Here is a 16,913-nt window from a genome sequence, read left to right as displayed (position 1 = left end):
GGGACTGAGGGAGGGAGGGCAGAGACCGCCAGAGAAACTGCCCTGCTCTGGCGGCCGCAGCTGATCCCTCAGCCCGCAGGCCCCAGAGGGGCCACCGATGCCGGAGGCTGCTGGGAGGGATAACAGCTGGACAGCTGCTGCCTGCCCCACTGCTGCCCCCACGCCACAGAGCCACCAATGTGCCTGGGCCCAGCTAGATGGGGAAGGAGTAGAGACCCAGGTCCCATGGGAGACAAAAGGCCCCGCGGTGACCATCTCCGTAGCCTTCTGAGGCGAGTAAGGGACGGTAAGAGGCCAGACGTGGGTTTGAGTCCCAGCGCCACGCTGCACAAGCACGGCAGGGACTTGCCCTATCTGAGCCCCATTTCCTCACCGGTCTGGTAGCATCACCCCCAGGGGCAGGTTTGGGGGTGGGGAGAGCTTTGAGCGTTGGCTCAGTGGTTTAAAAACGAGTGAGGGATAGTCCAAACTGTGGCGCAAACAGTGTGCTCACCTCAGCTTAAAAACAACACAACACCGAACAGTTCTGTGAGCACCAGCCAGGCGCACGGAGTGCCCTCAGAGGTTGAGCTGACACAGCCAGGGAGTCCTCGCTGCACTCACACCCCAGGCACCCGATGAGGGGAGGAGCCTGCCCCACCGCCCCCAGGCTCCTGCTGTGGAGGGCACCCCACTGGAGGGGGCCCCTCTGATGCTAAAGCCTCCCAGAAGCAGGCGGCCCGCAGCCCACACCAGCCCCTGGTGTCTCCTCCTCCGGGGGAGGGTGGGAGAGGAGCCCTCCCTGAAACAGCACACTGTGGGGTGGGCGGGGGCTGGGGCTGCTGGGCTGAGGGGTGACACAGCCTCCCCAGAAGGCACTGCGCGTGCCTGAGGGTCCGTCTGAACCTCTGCCCCTCTGCGAAGACCAGCAGGTGCGTCAAACACGCCCTGTGCGGGGCCCACGCAGCGACGCCCTTATCCTCCACAGCCACCACCCGTTACTAGTGTGGGCCCGGCACTCGGACAGGCTGGCCCATCTGCCAAGCCACACAGCGCGGCCGCACACGGGGCCGGGGCCAGGCCAGCCCGGGTCTGTGCGAACGGCAGAGCCCCCTCCGCGCAGCTGGCTGTGCTGACGGGGCTGCTCCGTCACCTATGACTAGTCCTCCTTCCACCCCGACGGCCCCGGCCCGCAGAGAAAGAGGACCGCTGGGTGGTGGCAAGGGCCAGGTGGGAGCTGGCAGGCAGTGCTGGCGCCTAGGAGGGCAGGGTGGCTGCTCCCTCTGGGGCCTGGCACAGAGCACACGGGCACGGAGCCCCGGCCGGCCCACGAGGGCTCCCACCGTAGGAGGCAGCTGGCCTTTGCAGCAGGCCATCACTGCCTGCCCCCTCTTCTTCCCACGGCAGAGGTGCCCCTTGGCCTTGCAGCCCCCACCGCAGCATGTACCGCAGATACCGACAAGGCGTGTTTACAGGCAGGGCCCCATAAATACCCGCCAGGGATCAGGGCACAGCATAAAGCTTCCACAGGGAGCACTGCGGTGGGACTGCCAGGGTCAGGCTCTCCCAAAGGCCTGCTCTGTGGCTCGAACGTCTACTGCCCCTGAGGGTGTCCAGTGCCGGGGGCGTGGAGGGCCAAAGGCCTCGTCCCAGGTGTGGCTCCCAAGGGTAGTGAGGGCAGCAAAGACCCCACGGAGCCCCTGCCGGCTGTCTGCTCCTCCTGCCCCAAAGGGGCCTCCTCACTTGCCTCCCACCACCCCTCACTGCTGTCTGCCCAGCGACTGTCGCCCACTCTGGCTCAGCTCCCATCCTCAGCATCCTCCCGGGCACCGAGGTGGGGTCGGGAATGACTGCTGGGTGAACAAGGAATGGATGAGAGGGAGCAGAACGGTGCCCTCCCCTCCTCCCCTCCTCCCCTGCCCTTTCTAAACTAGCAGGACGGCCAGTCCTTGTCGGCAGTGAGGGGATCTTTTCTGTCTGCAGCCCGAGGAGGGGCCCAGCCCGGTGCCTGGCACAGAGCAGGCACCAGGGAGTGGTGACACCGATGGGCCAAAACATGGAAAGCCAAGGACAGGTCAGGTGGGTGTGAGAGCTGCCGCAGGGGCTCAAGTGGCGTCTTGCACAGCCATCCGGGCCTTGGGGACAAGGACAGGCACGCGGGGAGGCTGCAGACAGACCACAGAGCCACCAGAGCAGGCCGGGGAGGAGCAGGGGTGGATGGAGCGGACTCAGCGGGGCCCAGAGACTGTCAGGTGGTCAAACTTTCCACTCACCTCGTGGGAGTTGGTGCCGTGAGCCACTCTGGTTTTGCAAACTGTGGGTGGAGGGTGGGGAGAGAGAAGCAGAGGAGTCAGCAAGGTCATCCATCCATCCATCCGCAAAGCCCAGCCCGGCAGCTACGGGGGAAACTCAAAACTCCCGCAGCCCCCGGGGAAGGGCGGGTGGGACAGGGGCCACACGCTGACTCAACAGTGGCCAGCACTGCACTCGGGGGATCTGGACCGATGCTGCCCGAGGACCCATTTCCCCAGTGCGTGCGGGAGCCGGACCCCAGGCCATGCCCTCCCTGGCAGCCAAGGCCTTTACTCCCCCCGCCGCCCCCCCCCACCACACACACACAGTGCAAAGCCAGGGGGCCCCGCCCGCCCTCCCAGCGGAGCCGGGTGGTACACACTGAATGGGAAGGTCAGGCCGTTCTTCTCCAGGAGCCGCATGGTGTCGTCCCCGCACAGGCTCGTGAGCTCCATGAAGGGCGGCGAGCAGATCCTGTCATCTGCGGGCAGAGGAAAGGCCGTCAGCAGCTCCCGGGACAGATGCACCTCCCGGGGGCTACCTCCATACCCCGCTCCCCCGATCTGATGCCCCAAACTCCACAGTTACGTGTGAACACACACACACACACACACACACACACACAGCACAGCATACTTTTAAGTTACACCTCCTGATAACATTTCTGTAATTATAAAGCCAACATATAACTGTACAACCTGAAGACCAAAGGAGAGTAAAAACCACTCCTTCCCCCCACCTCCTCAGCCTTAATCTGGGCGCAAGGACGTTAACACTCATACAGCTTTACAACAGGACGCTGTCGCGCAACCCGGATGTTCACCCCACACACCAGAACGCTTTCGGGCTCACTAGAGACTTTCCCCGCCACACGCGGTATCGGCTTAACAATGACCGCAGGATCGAGGCTGCGCACTGAGCTCTTAGCGCATGTCTCCCGCTGTAAGCCGTGCATCACTGAAGTCTGCAAAATAACCCGAGGAGGAAACCAGGGCCGGGAGGTTAAAGGGCGTGCCCGCGGCTGCACAGCCTTCCTTCTGTGGCGAGGCCAGCCCTGCCCTCTCACCACCTAACTGAAGGTGGAAACCAAAACAGCTCCCGACCCATCCAGGCAGCCTCGCCTGTTCGTCTTGCTTCCTCACTCCCCTCAAGCACCCCCACTCCCCTCTCCAGCCCCCACCCAGCCCTGCCCCCTTCCCAGGCCTTCCTTCTCACCTGGGACACCTGGGCTCGCCTTGGGGGAAGCCAGTCCTGAGCTCGGGCAGAGGCTGAAAGGAACCCATGACCCTCGGCCTGCCTCCTCCCCAGACTCCGGACCGCAGACTGATGTTTGCTGCTGGAGCCGCTTTCTGGCTACTTGCATCACAATCATCCTGACGTGTCCGTGAAATCACAACTAGAAACGACTGCTGCTCCTGTTTTGGCCTCAACAACCGTTCGCAACAAAAGAACGTGCTGGGACTCAACTAACCCTTAGGAGCTAGAGATACAGTGATGAACACAGGTGCCCGCCCGCGTGCAGCTCACAGACGATGCACATCCTGATTCACTGACAGGTCAAATGGACAGCGAGACGGCACTGGCAAGAAACACAAAACGCGAAACGGGGTGGGGGTGTGGGCCAGTGCGTCGCTGAGCGGACACAGAGGGCGAGGGAATGGGCCTGCGTGGGGACAGGCACATCCCCGGGGTGTGGGGCTGAGCGGACAGAGGGTGAGGGAACGGGCCTGCGTGGGGACAGGCACATCCCCGGGGTGTGGGGCTGAGCGGACACAGAGGGTGAGGGAACGGCCTGCGTGGGGATAGGCACATCCCCGGGGTGTGGGGCTGAGCGGACAGAGGGTGAGGGAACGGGCCTGCGTGGGGACAGGCACATCCCCGGGGTGTGGGGCTGAGCGGACACAGAGGGTGAAGGTGAACAGGCCTGTGTGGGGACAGGCACATCCCCGGGGTGTGGGGCTGAGCGGACAGAGGGTGAGGGAACGGGCCTGCGTGGGGACAGGCACATCCCCGGGGTGTGGGGCTGAGCGGACACAGAGGGTGAGGGAACGGGCCTGTGTGGGGGCAGGCACATCCCCGGGGTGTGGGGCTGAGCGGACAGAGGGTGAGGGTGAACAGGCCTGTGTGGGGGCAGGCACATCCCCGGGGTGTGGGGCTGAGCGGACAGAGGGTGAGGGAACGGCCTGGGTGGGGACAGGCACATCCCTGGGGTATGGGACTGAGCGGACAGAGGATGAGGGTGAACAGGCCTGTGTGGGGGCAGGCACATCCCCGGGGTGTGGGGCTGAGCGGACACAGAGGGTGAGGGGACGGCCTGGGTGGGGGCAGGCACATCCCCCGCAGAGGGACAGCCCACGCAAAGGCCGGCTGACGGACATGCTGCTGTCGGAAGCACAGCTTGGACCAGCCCGCGATGAGGACGGTCACGCAGTCAGATTGGGGACCGAGGGCGCCTGGCTGAGTGGGAGGCGGTGAAGGAACCAGTGAAGCCAGCACCTTGGGGGCAGGAGACACGCCAGCCCGGCCCACGTGACGAACCGTGGCGGCTCAACCCTGGGAAACTCGACCGCCGCCAGCAGCTCCTGGCCCAAATAGAGGCAGAGGAGACGGCGGCACCGGGAGCCCGGAGCTATTTCTGGTTTCCCGAAAAAGGCTGCTGGTGCTTATTTATCTGCCGTCTGTATTTCTGGATGGGAGCGGGAAAGAGGCTTTTTTTGGTGAGATGGTGGGCTGTGCTGTTCAGAGCTGAAACTTCAGCCCCTGGGAAACTGAAACACGTCCGTCTTCCCTCTCCGCCACCAGAGAGGGCGAAGCTGGAGGCCCTGGAGACGGGCAAGTTCCAACCGCGTCCATGAGCCCAGAGGGGAAGAGGACAGTTCAAGGTCACACACAAGCTGCTGGCAGGCCCAGGGTGAGGACCAGGAGTCCCGAGTCCCACACCACAGCCCTGTGCACGCTGTCAGTGGCCACACTCACCTGCCTGCTATGGGACTAGCAAGAAGCCACAGTCGAGGACAAGCAGGTGGATCCCGAGGACAGTGGGGTGGGGGAGGGCAGGCGGCGCTGGAACGTGTAGCTCTGAAGCCCGACTCTGAACCTGGGCTCACTCCTCATGAGCTGTGAGCTTCGGAAATGACTGAACTCTGCAGGGCCTCGCTCTCCCGTCTGTAACCAGGAGCCATGCCTCCCTAGTACCTGACAGGCACCCAGCAGGGCGGGCACTATTTCTGGTATCACGCTGGGCAAGGCCAGCTGGGGTCACCCACAGGAGATGCTGGGTCGTGGCCACCGGTCCGTGTACAGCATCCCGGGGTGTGTCGCTGCCAACCTCCCCCTCACTGGCCGCCTCCCTGTGCCCAGCACGGTGCCAGGCCTACGCCCCCCAAGGCTCTGCCTGTGGCTGTGAAGGGAGCCTCCGCGGGGCACCCGACCCCATGCCAGACCTAGCCTGCCGCACGCCCTCACGCCCGCCTGCCATCCCTCCCGCTCCCCCGTTGGAAAACGGCACGGCAGTCACCCCATCCCCTCCGCCTGGCCTCACTTCTCCAAAGAACGTTCCCCGGCACAAGCGTCCCGTGTCTGCTCTGCCAGGACTGCGGCTGAAGGTTCCTTTTTCATTGCTCGTACTGGACGCTGCCATCACCGCTTTCCCGTGACTCTGCATGTCCTGTCACCGACTGGCGACATGTCCTCTGCTCAGACGTTGACATTTGTGCCAATTTTCTCCCCCCACAGACAGGACTCCGATGCGCATCTCTCAGGCACAAGGCCCTGTGCTGGGGATAAGTCCTTTCCACAGACCAGGCTCCCAGGGGTGGGTTTGGGAGTCCGTGGGAGTCGACGTTTCTATGGTTCTTGCCACACAGTGTCGTGTTGTTTCCCAAAAGGACCGAGTGCTTAGCCGGCGCACCAGCAATGAAGGGCCTTGACCACGGGTCCCCAGCCTGTTCCCACCTGCAGCAATGAGGGCCGTAGCTGTGTGAGGGAGGATGGCGGCGACATGAATGACCCCATCCGGCAAGAAGGTCACTCTGCCAGCGCAGCCCCCAGCAGAGTGAGCTGAGGGAGGAAGACACCGAGGCTGCCCGGGGAGTGGGGGGGGACTGGGGGCAAGGCACATGCATGACACCGTGAGCTAAGGCCCTGCACTTGGGCTCAGGACCAGCATGCAATTAACTCCAGCAGCTCCCAGGCCTTCCGGGTGGCTGTGCAGGTCTTGGGCTCCTGACGAGTAGAACAGGGGTCCTAATAGGCCAGCCCTGTCCACATGCTGGAGTTGAGTGAGAATCAGGAATGAGGAGGAAGTGACGCAGAGTCTGCAAAATGCCGGTGAAGAAGCCAGCCCCTCTCTGGGGTGTGGGCACGGGCCTGGTGCTGCCATCCGCTCACACTCTCCTCGCAAGGGGAGGGGAGGCTCCGGGTCCAGGTGCCACCACAAGCCAGGCAGTGGCAAGGGGCCCTTTGCCACCCCCAGCTCCCAGCAAGGGGAGAACAGAGACAAGGGCCGGGCAGAGCATGTGGCTCAGATTTCTAGCCAGCAGACGGACTCCCAACCCCAGGAGAGCTGGGATGGGGTGGCAGCAGCCCCAGCCTGGCACTAGGGTGTGCGGCTCAGAGGGGAGACTTCTGACTGCGCCCAGGGAGGGCTCCGCGGGAGGAGGCGACATCCCAGAGGGCCTTGCTGGAGGGGGAAGTTTCAACCCACTCAAACCCTCCGCCTGCGCCAGAGCTGCCGCACACGTGGCGCCCTCCTTCCAGGCAGAGTGTAGGCCCGTGAAGCAGGGACCACGTTCACGGTGAATCCCCAACAGATGGTGGATGAGCTAACACCAGGGCTCCCACCTCCTGGCCCCGGGCACCCAGACGCTGCCTCTCAGAGCTGGGCTGGGGCTGGCTTTCCTGGGCTACTCCCTGTTCCAGGCCCCATGTTGTATGGCAGGAAACAGCCTCTGCAGGAGGGCGAGGAGGCCCATTGTGTCACTGAGCGGGGCCGGGGCAGCAGGACTCAGGTTCTCTCCATCTCAGAGGTGGGGAAGACAAGTGCCCTGACTCGCAGGCCTGAGCCTGTGCACATGCTGGTCGCTCAGGGCCTGGGGACCCCGCCTGTGGTCAGGGGGCCTCCTCTGAGCACCCCCTGCCCGCACATCCAGGAGGCCCCTCCCGCTGGGCTTGCCCAGGCCTACGCCCCTCACCTCAGTGACTAATGATGGGCCCCCTCGCACAGACTGGGCCCCTGGAGGTCCTGCAGGGACTTGGGCTGCCGAGGTGTGAATCGCAGCTCCACCTCCTAGCAGCTGCGTGACCCTGGCTGCGGCACTTCCCCTGCCTCCGTTTCCTCGCTGGAAAATGAGGACAACAGTAGCTACTTCATGGGGTTGCCCCCTCCCACATCTGGAAAATGCACTTTTAAATTATGAAGCAGTTCCTAAATACAGCTCCACCCGGGGTCTGGGCAGCTCCAGGGTAGGGGCAGGGGCAGGGGCAGGGGCAGGGGCAGGGGCAGGACAGGCGCTGTGGCCCAGCACTGGGGCTGCTCCCAGCCGCCACCAAACATTCCTCCGTTTAAGCAAACAATTCCCCAGCACCCCATCACAGCAACCACAACCCTCAGCCCCACCAGCTTCTCCCCCACAAACCACCAGATTCCTGGCGTCGTGCCCACCTCCCCCACCACCAAACCCAAGTGGCACACGGCTGCTGGATCCTGGGCCCTCTTTCCAAAGCGCCCGCCTCTGTAATGAGGCTCTGGAACTGTCGCTGGCCGCTGAGTGACAGCTTTCCCAGGCCTCTGCCACCTGACCCTGCTCACCTTCCTGCTATGGGCTGCACTACAGTCCCCCAAATTCGCATGCTGAAGCCCTGAACCCCAGTCCCTCACACTGTGACTATATTTGGAGGCGGGGCCTTTTAAAGTGGCGATTAAATTAACCTGAGGCTTGAGGGCAGAACCTAATCCAATCTGACTGGGGTCCTTATGAGAGGAGATTAGGACAGACACACACAGAGGGTGAAGGTGAGAAGACACAGGGAGGAGACAGCCACCTACCAGTCAAGGAGGCTTTAGAAGAAACAAGCTTTGCCTTGACTTTGACCTTGACCTTCTTAACATCTATGACCTTGACCTTCTTAACATCTATTGTTTAAGCCACCAGCCCGTGGAGCTTTGCCATGGCAGCCCGATCAGATGAATACACTTCCCAGCTCCTCTCAGAATGCAGAGCCCAAGGTCACTCCCAGCCACACCCTGGCCCCGTGGAGTGCTCTCCTCTCCATCCTTCCCCTCCATCCCCTGCACACACTTCCGGGGCTCCCCTCCTCCATGGCAACAACCCACTCACCCCAGCATCCTAAAACTCCCGCAAGTTCCTGAGAACAGCTGTCTTATAATAATGCCCGCCTCCTACCATGGCCCCTGACCAGGCCTCTCCTACCAGCAGTCTCGTGTGTTCTAGTACAAACGTCTTTCTTGCACGCCACTCACTACCTTGTCTGATGGCTCAGCTCTTGTACCTATTAAATTTCCACATTTTGGTTCTGAGTCAGCAACCAGACAGTACATTCCTTGGGGTCAATACTGGGCCTTACCCCTGGCCCAGCACTGCTCAGAGGAGGCAGGCGTCAGCAAGAACCATCTCTCGGACAAGCGTGCATGTGTGGGATGAAGTGAGAGAGAAATAAAAGCGGGCTGCAAGCACTGGCAAGGGAAGGAGGGGGGAAGCATGGAGTGGGCAGGGCTAACCAGCAAGGGAAAGAAAGGGGGCCTGCAACTCCCCAACCTGCCACTGTGTGGCGCTGTTGGCCTGGCACAGCCCTGATAAATGTGGTCACAAACTTGAATGGACAAAGCCTGAAAGCCTGGCCCATCAACCTGCAGGCTCCAGCGATCATGACTCGGTGCCCGATTGTTCAAAGTCACCTTCCCGCTGCTGTTACACTGTTAGGGGCAGGAGCCACATGCTCTGGAATTCTAAACAGGAAAAGACATCCCGTGTATTCCGGGTGAACCAAGTTCCAGCCTGACAGAAGCTTTGAAAACAACCCCAATGGCTTTTTGGCTCACAATGATGGCAGCCACCCAGTAATTCAGAATAATCAAGTACAGCTGCGAAAGCAGCCACAGGCCGGGGCCAGGAGAGGCGGCCAGGAAGGACCTGTATGACAGGCCCACGGAGGAGAGGAAACGCAGTTGGGCCCCGTCCTCACCACAATGACCTGCTCCCACTGTCCAGTGTCATGTCCCACCCACGGGCCTGGCCAGGAAGGGCCCCAGCACCCCATCACAGCAACCACACACGAGGCCCCAAGTGATACCCCCTCTTCTGGGACACCCTCACTGCCCAGGACTCACCTCCCCGCCCCGCCCCGCCCACTTCCTCCAGATTCGTCAGAATATCTGCTCTTAGTATTGATTCCCCCAGTTACACGTAGAAATTGTCCTTTGCTCCGTCCCCACGTCCCCTAATACCCACTTCCACATTCTGCATTCCTTTACAGTAGGAGACTCATCTCCCCGCAGCCCAGGGGCCCTGCAGGCCAGGTGCTGAATTGGGGGGAGGGGGGATCTTTGGGCTTTAAAAGGTGAAAACAATTGGACAACAGGTCGTATGTATCTTCATGCCCATTCAAAGCCCCAGATGAGAAACATGTGAAAAGTTCCAGCCTCGCAGCCAGCATGCCCTGGGGAGCCTGACTCATGGAAACCACGTGGAAATCAGCCAGGGCTCTGGGTCAGGCCCAGGAGAAGCAGAGCCCCCCTCCTCCTCTTTCTCCTCGCTCCTCGCCCCTCGCCCCTCGTGGCTGTGGGCATGCGCCGCGGTGGACTAAGTGCCTGGATTCTGAGCCTAGGCCCACTGCCCCACCCTGACTGCTTGCCTCTCTGTGCCCCAAGGCCCATCTCTGTAACATGGGGTAACAGGCTCACCCACCACCCAGGTTGCCGTGTGTCCCTGCACACTGGCTGCATGTGTGGTTGCACGATGAGCACTAAGCAAGGCTGTGCTGCTGTTAGAGTTGGGTCTGCTCCCCTATTCACTGGGGTCCAATCAGCATCCAGGATGTGGAGCCTACAACGGGGCCGGCGCTCTCAGGAGCTGGGATTGTCTCGCGTCAGGTGCCCCCAGTGGGGTAAGGAGAGAAGGTCCTACCTGGCATCGCAGCACTGAGGCGCTCAGACAGAGACCAACAAGGTGGTCCACGGGGAACTGGGCTCTGAAAGGCAGCTCGGGGGAAGCTGGATTTACAGGTGGGGCTGGGGCTGCCCGTCCATGGAGGAATCTGAGGCCTAGGAAGTTAAGTTCTTCTTCAAGGTCAAAAGCAGGATGTGGCAGAGCGGGTGTCCCAGACAGGCAGCCTGCTCCAGAGCCATGCCCTCCCCCATGCCCTTCATCACTTCTCCCCACCCTCCTAGTCCCCTGGAGACTCTGGGCCTGGAAGGGGTTAGGGACGGTTCTGTTCCTGCCTCAGAGCCCAGGAGACAAGGCCATTGAGCTGGCTGTGTGTCCCCGGCACTGGTGGCCAGAGCCTTTGGGCTGCCGGGGTCTGTGTGGCCTTGAGAAAGTGCCTTCTCCTCTTGGTACCTTAGTTTCCTGATCTGTAAAGTGGGGGGAAGAGCAGTCCTGCCAGTAAGGATCAAATGAGTTAATATACAAAACACAATAGGAACCGGCACGGAGCAGGTACCAGCTGGCAGATTCCACAGTTCCCTCCATCACCATCGTCGCTGGTGTCATTACTTGAGGGTCCACTCTTTTTAAAAGTCCAGGATCACCTTAGAGAGCCTAGCTGCTCTGCATGGAGACAGGAGCAGTGCTTTTTCCTGCCCAGAGACAACGCTCTTTCCATCAAGCTTTGGAGGGAGAGCGAGCCTGCTCGTCGTCCATCTGCCGGGGCCTCTCTCACTCACTGGCAGGGGGCATGACTTTGAGGCGCACCCTGTGCTTGGAATACCAAGTTGGATCTGAGCGGCTGGTCTCCGGCAGGGCCAAAGAACCGGAGCTGGCAATGAGGGGTGAGCAAAAATGACAAGGACAAGCCGGCCTGACAGTGTGAGTGGCCCGGGTCTGAGCTCTGAGGCACAGGGTGAGAACTCCACAGCAGTCTCTTCCAAAAGCTCAAGAGGAGGGGTAGGGGAGAGGAGGGACTGGGGGGGGGGGGGCTCCAGACACCCAATGTGGCAGTGGGACCGGTGAGAGGGGGAGAGGGCCTGGCCCCAGCTGCGCCCAGCACCAGCAGGGCTCTCACAGAGGGTACCGCTCCGTTCCTGCTGCTAACCTGCTCCCTTACCTGCCTGGCCTTGGCCTCCTGAACCTTCCTCCCTTCACACCTCCACTGCTGAGCCGGAATCCTTGCTGCTGAAGCCTGGAGCCCGGCCGGCTGGAGGCTTACTAACGCTGGGAGACTACAAGCCCCACCTCGGCCTTTCTCGGTGCCCATGGAGGCATCCGCTCACCGGAGCCCACAGCACTGCCCTGCTCCGCCAGCTGGCTATGCGCACACGGCTGTGGCGTGTACTGTGTTTCCTTCTCCTTTCCTCACCCTTTGCCCACCCTAAACACAATGCCTGTCACCAACGCCTGACAACGCCAGCCCTCCAATATCTCTGGGCTGTCCCCTCTGCTCCTGCCCACTGCCTCCCGCTCACCCCACCAGCCCTCAGCATCTCTCCCCCAGCTCTGCAGCAGCCTCCTGCCTCCAACCACGGGCTACGTCCAAACTGCATCGGCGGGCCGCTGGGACGCGGCGGGTGACCTCTCCGGCAGCACAGACAGTCCGTTTCTCCCGACCACCCTGCTCGCTCTCTGGAATGGCAGCCCCCCTTTCTCCTGCCAGGCCGTTTCAGACCCACGTCAAGCATCACTCCTCAGCAGCTTGTTGCCACAGATGGCCAGGGACCCCACCTTCCCTGGCCCCAGCCCATCACCCCACCTGCCACAGGTCAGCTCCTCGTGTGTCTGCTTCTCCTGTATTGTATTCTTGAAAACACCCTTCCTCTGTTTGCACATTTATTGAACACCTACTATGTTTCAGGCCGCTCTGGGGATTCAAGGTCCCCAAAGGCCTTCAGTTGGGTAGGAAGAGAGAAGTGAGAGAACACAACACACAGTGGGATTGCTGCTGTGACCGAGGGCAGCAGGGGTCTATAGGAACAGAGAGGGAGGGCACTGAGGTCCACGCAGGGAAGGAAGGATGCAGCAAGGAGGGCTACCTGGAGGAGGTCGCCTGAGCCAAATCCCAAAGCTAGAAATAGTGAGGGTGTTCCAGAAGAGGGAACCAAGGACAAAGATCAAAGGCCAAGAGGGGGCTGCTGAGAAGTCTAGCATGGCTGCAGCGAGGGGAGTGAGGGCCGATGTGGCAAGCGATGTCACGGGGAGGGCTTGGTCAAGGGCCACATGCACTGGCCACAGAGACAGAGAGACTTCATGTCAATTAAATCTAACTTAACTTAGACAGGTGCAAGGAAAACTCTCCTGTGTACTCAGGGTGACGGGCAGAACCCTAAAATGGCCCCCAGACTCTGTCCCCTGCTGTGCACGCCCCGTCATCACCCGCCTGACATTTCCCGGTCAGACATCGGCCTGGTCAGGGGCTGAGCAGTGTTCCTCCCGTCTGACGCGCCAGTGACCGGTTTCATCTCGAGGGGCCAGAGCGCTGCAGCGGAGCCAGACACGGCCCAGGTGGAGGCTCGGAGACTCCTGAGCCGGCTCCGGCCTGTGCAACGGCTGCTGGAAACGCGGATTAACTCCGCGGCAGCTGCTCCCAGTGATTTACGGCCCCTTCCGGACCCAGGCAGACACGGCTGGCCCCACTCAGCTCCGACTCCCACACGCAGCAGCCTTTTTTTTCCCAAGGCATTTTTAAAATAGTATTTGAAGTGCTCCCTCTGGCAGCACATCTTTTAAAAGCAGAGCAGAAAACGTGAGCCTGGCCCCAGCGCTAAGAGGAAGCTTCCATCAACGAAACGGTCCATATTCTGAAACACTGAGACCCTTTCCTTAATCCAAAAGGGGCTCTAACCAATCAATAAGAAAAACACCAAAAACCCAACAGAAAAATGGGCAAACGACACGAAAAGATTCACGCAGAGAAATGCAAACGGCTGATAATAAACACGTGCAGAGCTGCTCCGTGTGGCCAGTAGTGGAAGCAATGCGAGCTGACCTAGGCGTCATTCCCTGGCAGGCAGGCGCAATTAGGAGTCAAGTTTGTTCAAACTCTCTGAAGAGCCATCGGGCAGACCTGCCAACCTGGGAAATGTTTATGATAGTCTTTGATGGAAAAATTCCACTTCTAGGGATTAATTCTAGAAGTATGCAAAGATCTATGTTTACTGCAGTTTATTTTCTTAAAAACCCAAATCGAGCTGGAATGACCTAACAAGCCCAATATAGCCGAGTGAGTTACGACGCGTTCACCCACATGCTGAAATATGCGACCGACAAGAAGGGCAGGGCAGACCTGACCTCCATCATCTTTACGAGCTGACGTGGGAAGAAGCCAAGATATCTATTAAGTGAGAAAAAAACAAGTCTTATGAGAACATATGTAACAGGACACTGTTCCTATTTTTTGAAAAGCACAAATAGTATTTATTTGTGCAGGAGAAGGGTCTAGAAAGCTGGATTTCACACTGTTAGAACGTATCTGGGAAGCGAGGCTGAGGCTGAAGAGGTCTGAGTTCCAGGGAACAGGGCCCGGCCCGCTGACGGGGACTCCAGGTCGGATCGGTGCCTGTGCCCACGGGAGGTGAGCGCCCTGGGGGGCCTGCGGTCGGCACTCCCGTGTGTGCTGGGTGAGCTGGCCCCTCCCAGAAGCCCTGCAGAAAGCTGGGCTCTATTCCACTGATTCTAAGACACGGTTTTTTCACTGCCCATCACTGAAGTAGAAATGTTTCTTTATCGATGGCATGTCACAACGTAGCCAGCAGTTTTTCCCCAGGGCAGGGCTGGATTCAGACCCATAAGCCTCCTGATGTGGAGGAGGTACCTACCTGGGCTGGGCCCACAGCCGGTGCTCAGCCTGCCCTGGTGTGGGGGCGGGGGGTTTACTGTAGGGCCCTCCGCCTTCACCTGCATGGGGGTCTCTGCCTGGGTGGCTGCTGGCAGCAACAGTTTCTCTCTGGGAGAGGAACCAGGAGCCAAGTGCCCACCCAAAGGCCCCACCTCCCCATCAGCTTAGGGGACCCATGCCACTTCCATGACCACCTGCTCCAGGAGCTTGGCCTGGCCTGGTGCCCTGTCCTCCCTCACACCAGACCCCCTGATAGGGGCAGTGTCTTCTCAGCTTTGCCAGGCATCCTAGGGGCCAACTCCTCAGAAACCCACGTGAGGTGTGAGGCATTTTCCTAGCGGCTGATCCAAAACTCCAGCCTCCTGCACAGAACCAGGGCTAGAAGCCAGCCCTGACCCAGGAACGCAGTCTGTGGAGGCATACCCCCATCCTGTTGGTCCTCCTCGACTCCAGCCCCCCACTACCCACCACCCCAAACCACGAGGACTGGGAGTCCCATCTAACAGCATCTAACTCCGAGCCGCACTGCTGCAGGGATTGGACCGGGACCTTCCCGCACCTCCCCACGGTGGGGCTGACAGCCTTGCAGACGCACGAACAGCTCAGACGGCAGTCACTGCCCGGCCACACGAGGGAGCTGAGACGTGAGCCAGGCCTGTAAGCACCACAGCCCTGCTCTGACCCACTCCACACGTGCGTGCGGCTGCTCTCAACAACCAGGCAGGATTTCTGTTCCCTCCACAACACAGGGCAGAGCTGCTGGTGGACACCAAGGGCCTTCTCTGGGCAGTGCCACTGCCTGGACACCAGAGGGCGCCCGGGAGCCATGCGAGCTGCCAATGTGGAAGGCTCTGGAGGCTCTGGGGATCACTGGCCCTCAGGCAGAAGAGCCCCCACTGTACCTACTATATCCAAGGCCTTGGTCACTCCCCTCCTCTCCCCTGCCGGGCTCATGGAGGAAGCAGTACCCACGAGGACTGGGAGTCCCATTCAGGAACACTGGCTAAGAGCACAGCCAGAGGTGTGGGTTCGAATCCCAGCTCTGAACCCTAGTAGCTCTGTGGCCTCAATCAACATAAGCTCAATGCACTCCAGTGTCCTCACCACTATGGGGTGACAGAAGCTCATAGGTCATGGTGATAATTCAGTCAGCTGATCCATGTAAGGTGATTCTCACTGTGCCTGCCTGTGTGCTGACCACACAGGCTCAGAGGAAAGGTGACCTGCACAGCCACACAACGCAGAGGACATGGGGACCTGAGCTCAGGCCTTGACTCCAAGCCCCCTCCCCACCCACACCTCTCCCACCCAGAGCACCTTGCAGCTCGCCACGGGTGGGCAGGACAGCCAGCCCCCACCTCCGAGTGAAAGGCCCCTCAATTCCACACACACACACACACACACACACACACACACACACACACACGCACACACACGCGCACACACGCACACACACACCCAGGGCAGACGCTCCGTGGGAATTACTTCTCCTGGGCTGTGGGGAATGTTGTTTTCTCTCACTTGGTGCCTGGATTACTCCATTTCAATCCCGCCCTGATTAAATTCCCATAAAACCACAGGCAGCGTCGCTCAGGCTGTGGTGTGCACAGCCCTCCCCAGAGAGGCCCGCGTCCAATGGCCATCTGTCACCTCCAGAGCACACGTGTGGGAGGCTCGGGAAAAGGAGACCAGGAAAGTGACCCTTAGCCTGCAGCTGCCATCAGCTTGCAAGAGCCTCTGGACCCCTTTGCCCTGTGGTCTGAGGCAGGTCCCCAGTGGCTGCCCCAGGACCAAGGGGACAAACTTGTATCATCCAATCACAGCCCAGGTGCTTTCTCACAGGAGCTGGCGACCGCCTGGCCCAGAATCGCTGGGCATGGGGTGGCAGAGCCCATCTCAAAGTCGCAGGCCTGAAAGGCAGAGCGGGTGTCACTGAGAAAAAGACCTGTGACGGTGGGCACGGGACGAACGTGCCCTCCTCTCCGCCTGCCCCAGGCAGGTTCCTTTCTGGGAGGCTCCCGCCCTTGGTGTGAATTGGTCCGGGTTCAGTGCCATCTGTGCCTCTGGCTAAGGGGTGTGGGTGCAGAAGCAGTGGGCTACGAGGGAACCATGGTCCAGGCGCTCTGGGGTGAGACACTCGGCGCCCACTGACCTCTTTGGAGAAGGACTTACTGCTGAGGTCACAGGCTGGGGTCACGCCCCCCGGCCCGCAGCAGGGAAAAGGGTCATTCTAGGTCACTCAACCCCAGGCAGGAATCCATTTTAGCATTTTAGCTGGGCACATAGCTGCCCAGAATAAAGACCACATTTCCCCACTTTCTTGTAGCTCAGGGTGTGACTTACGTCCTGGCCAGCGGTGTGTGAACCTGGCCAACATCGTGTTGTAACTTCCAGACCTTTCCTAACGGTAGCCAGGGCTGCTTCCCTTTGCTTCCTTGTTCCTAGCCCCCCTCCTCCCACCCCCACGTCTAAATCATGTGATGGCTGAGGTTAAGCACCACCTTGGACCAGGAGGGCCACACCACCACGAGCTGGAAGGAGCCTCAGTCCTTGCTTCCCACACAGAACCAACCGGGTGACCTTCCTCTGGGCTCGTACATGAGACCAAACGGGGGAGGGGGGTGGGGGGGCGGGGA

The 16,913-nt window shown here is 60.6% G+C and overlaps 1 protein-coding gene across 1 annotated transcript in view; it reads right to left on the bottom strand.

Annotated features, from left to right (window-relative positions):
* Positions 1-16,913, bottom strand: part of ITPK1 (inositol-tetrakisphosphate 1-kinase) — a 136,700-nt gene that overhangs the window by 13,756 nt on the left and 106,031 nt on the right. The window contains exons 6-7 of the mRNA XM_054715812.1: positions 2,654-2,752; positions 2,253-2,293 (exon numbers count right to left, since the gene is read on the bottom strand). Coding sequence (XP_054571787.1) covers positions 2,253-2,293; positions 2,654-2,752 — 140 coding nt within the window. The remainder of the gene's footprint in view (positions 1-2,252; positions 2,294-2,653; positions 2,753-16,913) is intronic.

This window comes from Eptesicus fuscus, chromosome 5 (genome assembly GCF_027574615.1).
Source record: "Eptesicus fuscus isolate TK198812 chromosome 5, DD_ASM_mEF_20220401, whole genome shotgun sequence".
Taxonomy (NCBI): domain Eukaryota; kingdom Metazoa; phylum Chordata; class Mammalia; order Chiroptera; family Vespertilionidae; genus Eptesicus; species Eptesicus fuscus.
Note: the sequence above shows the minus strand (reverse complement) of the source record. Positions and strands in the feature narration are given on the sequence as shown.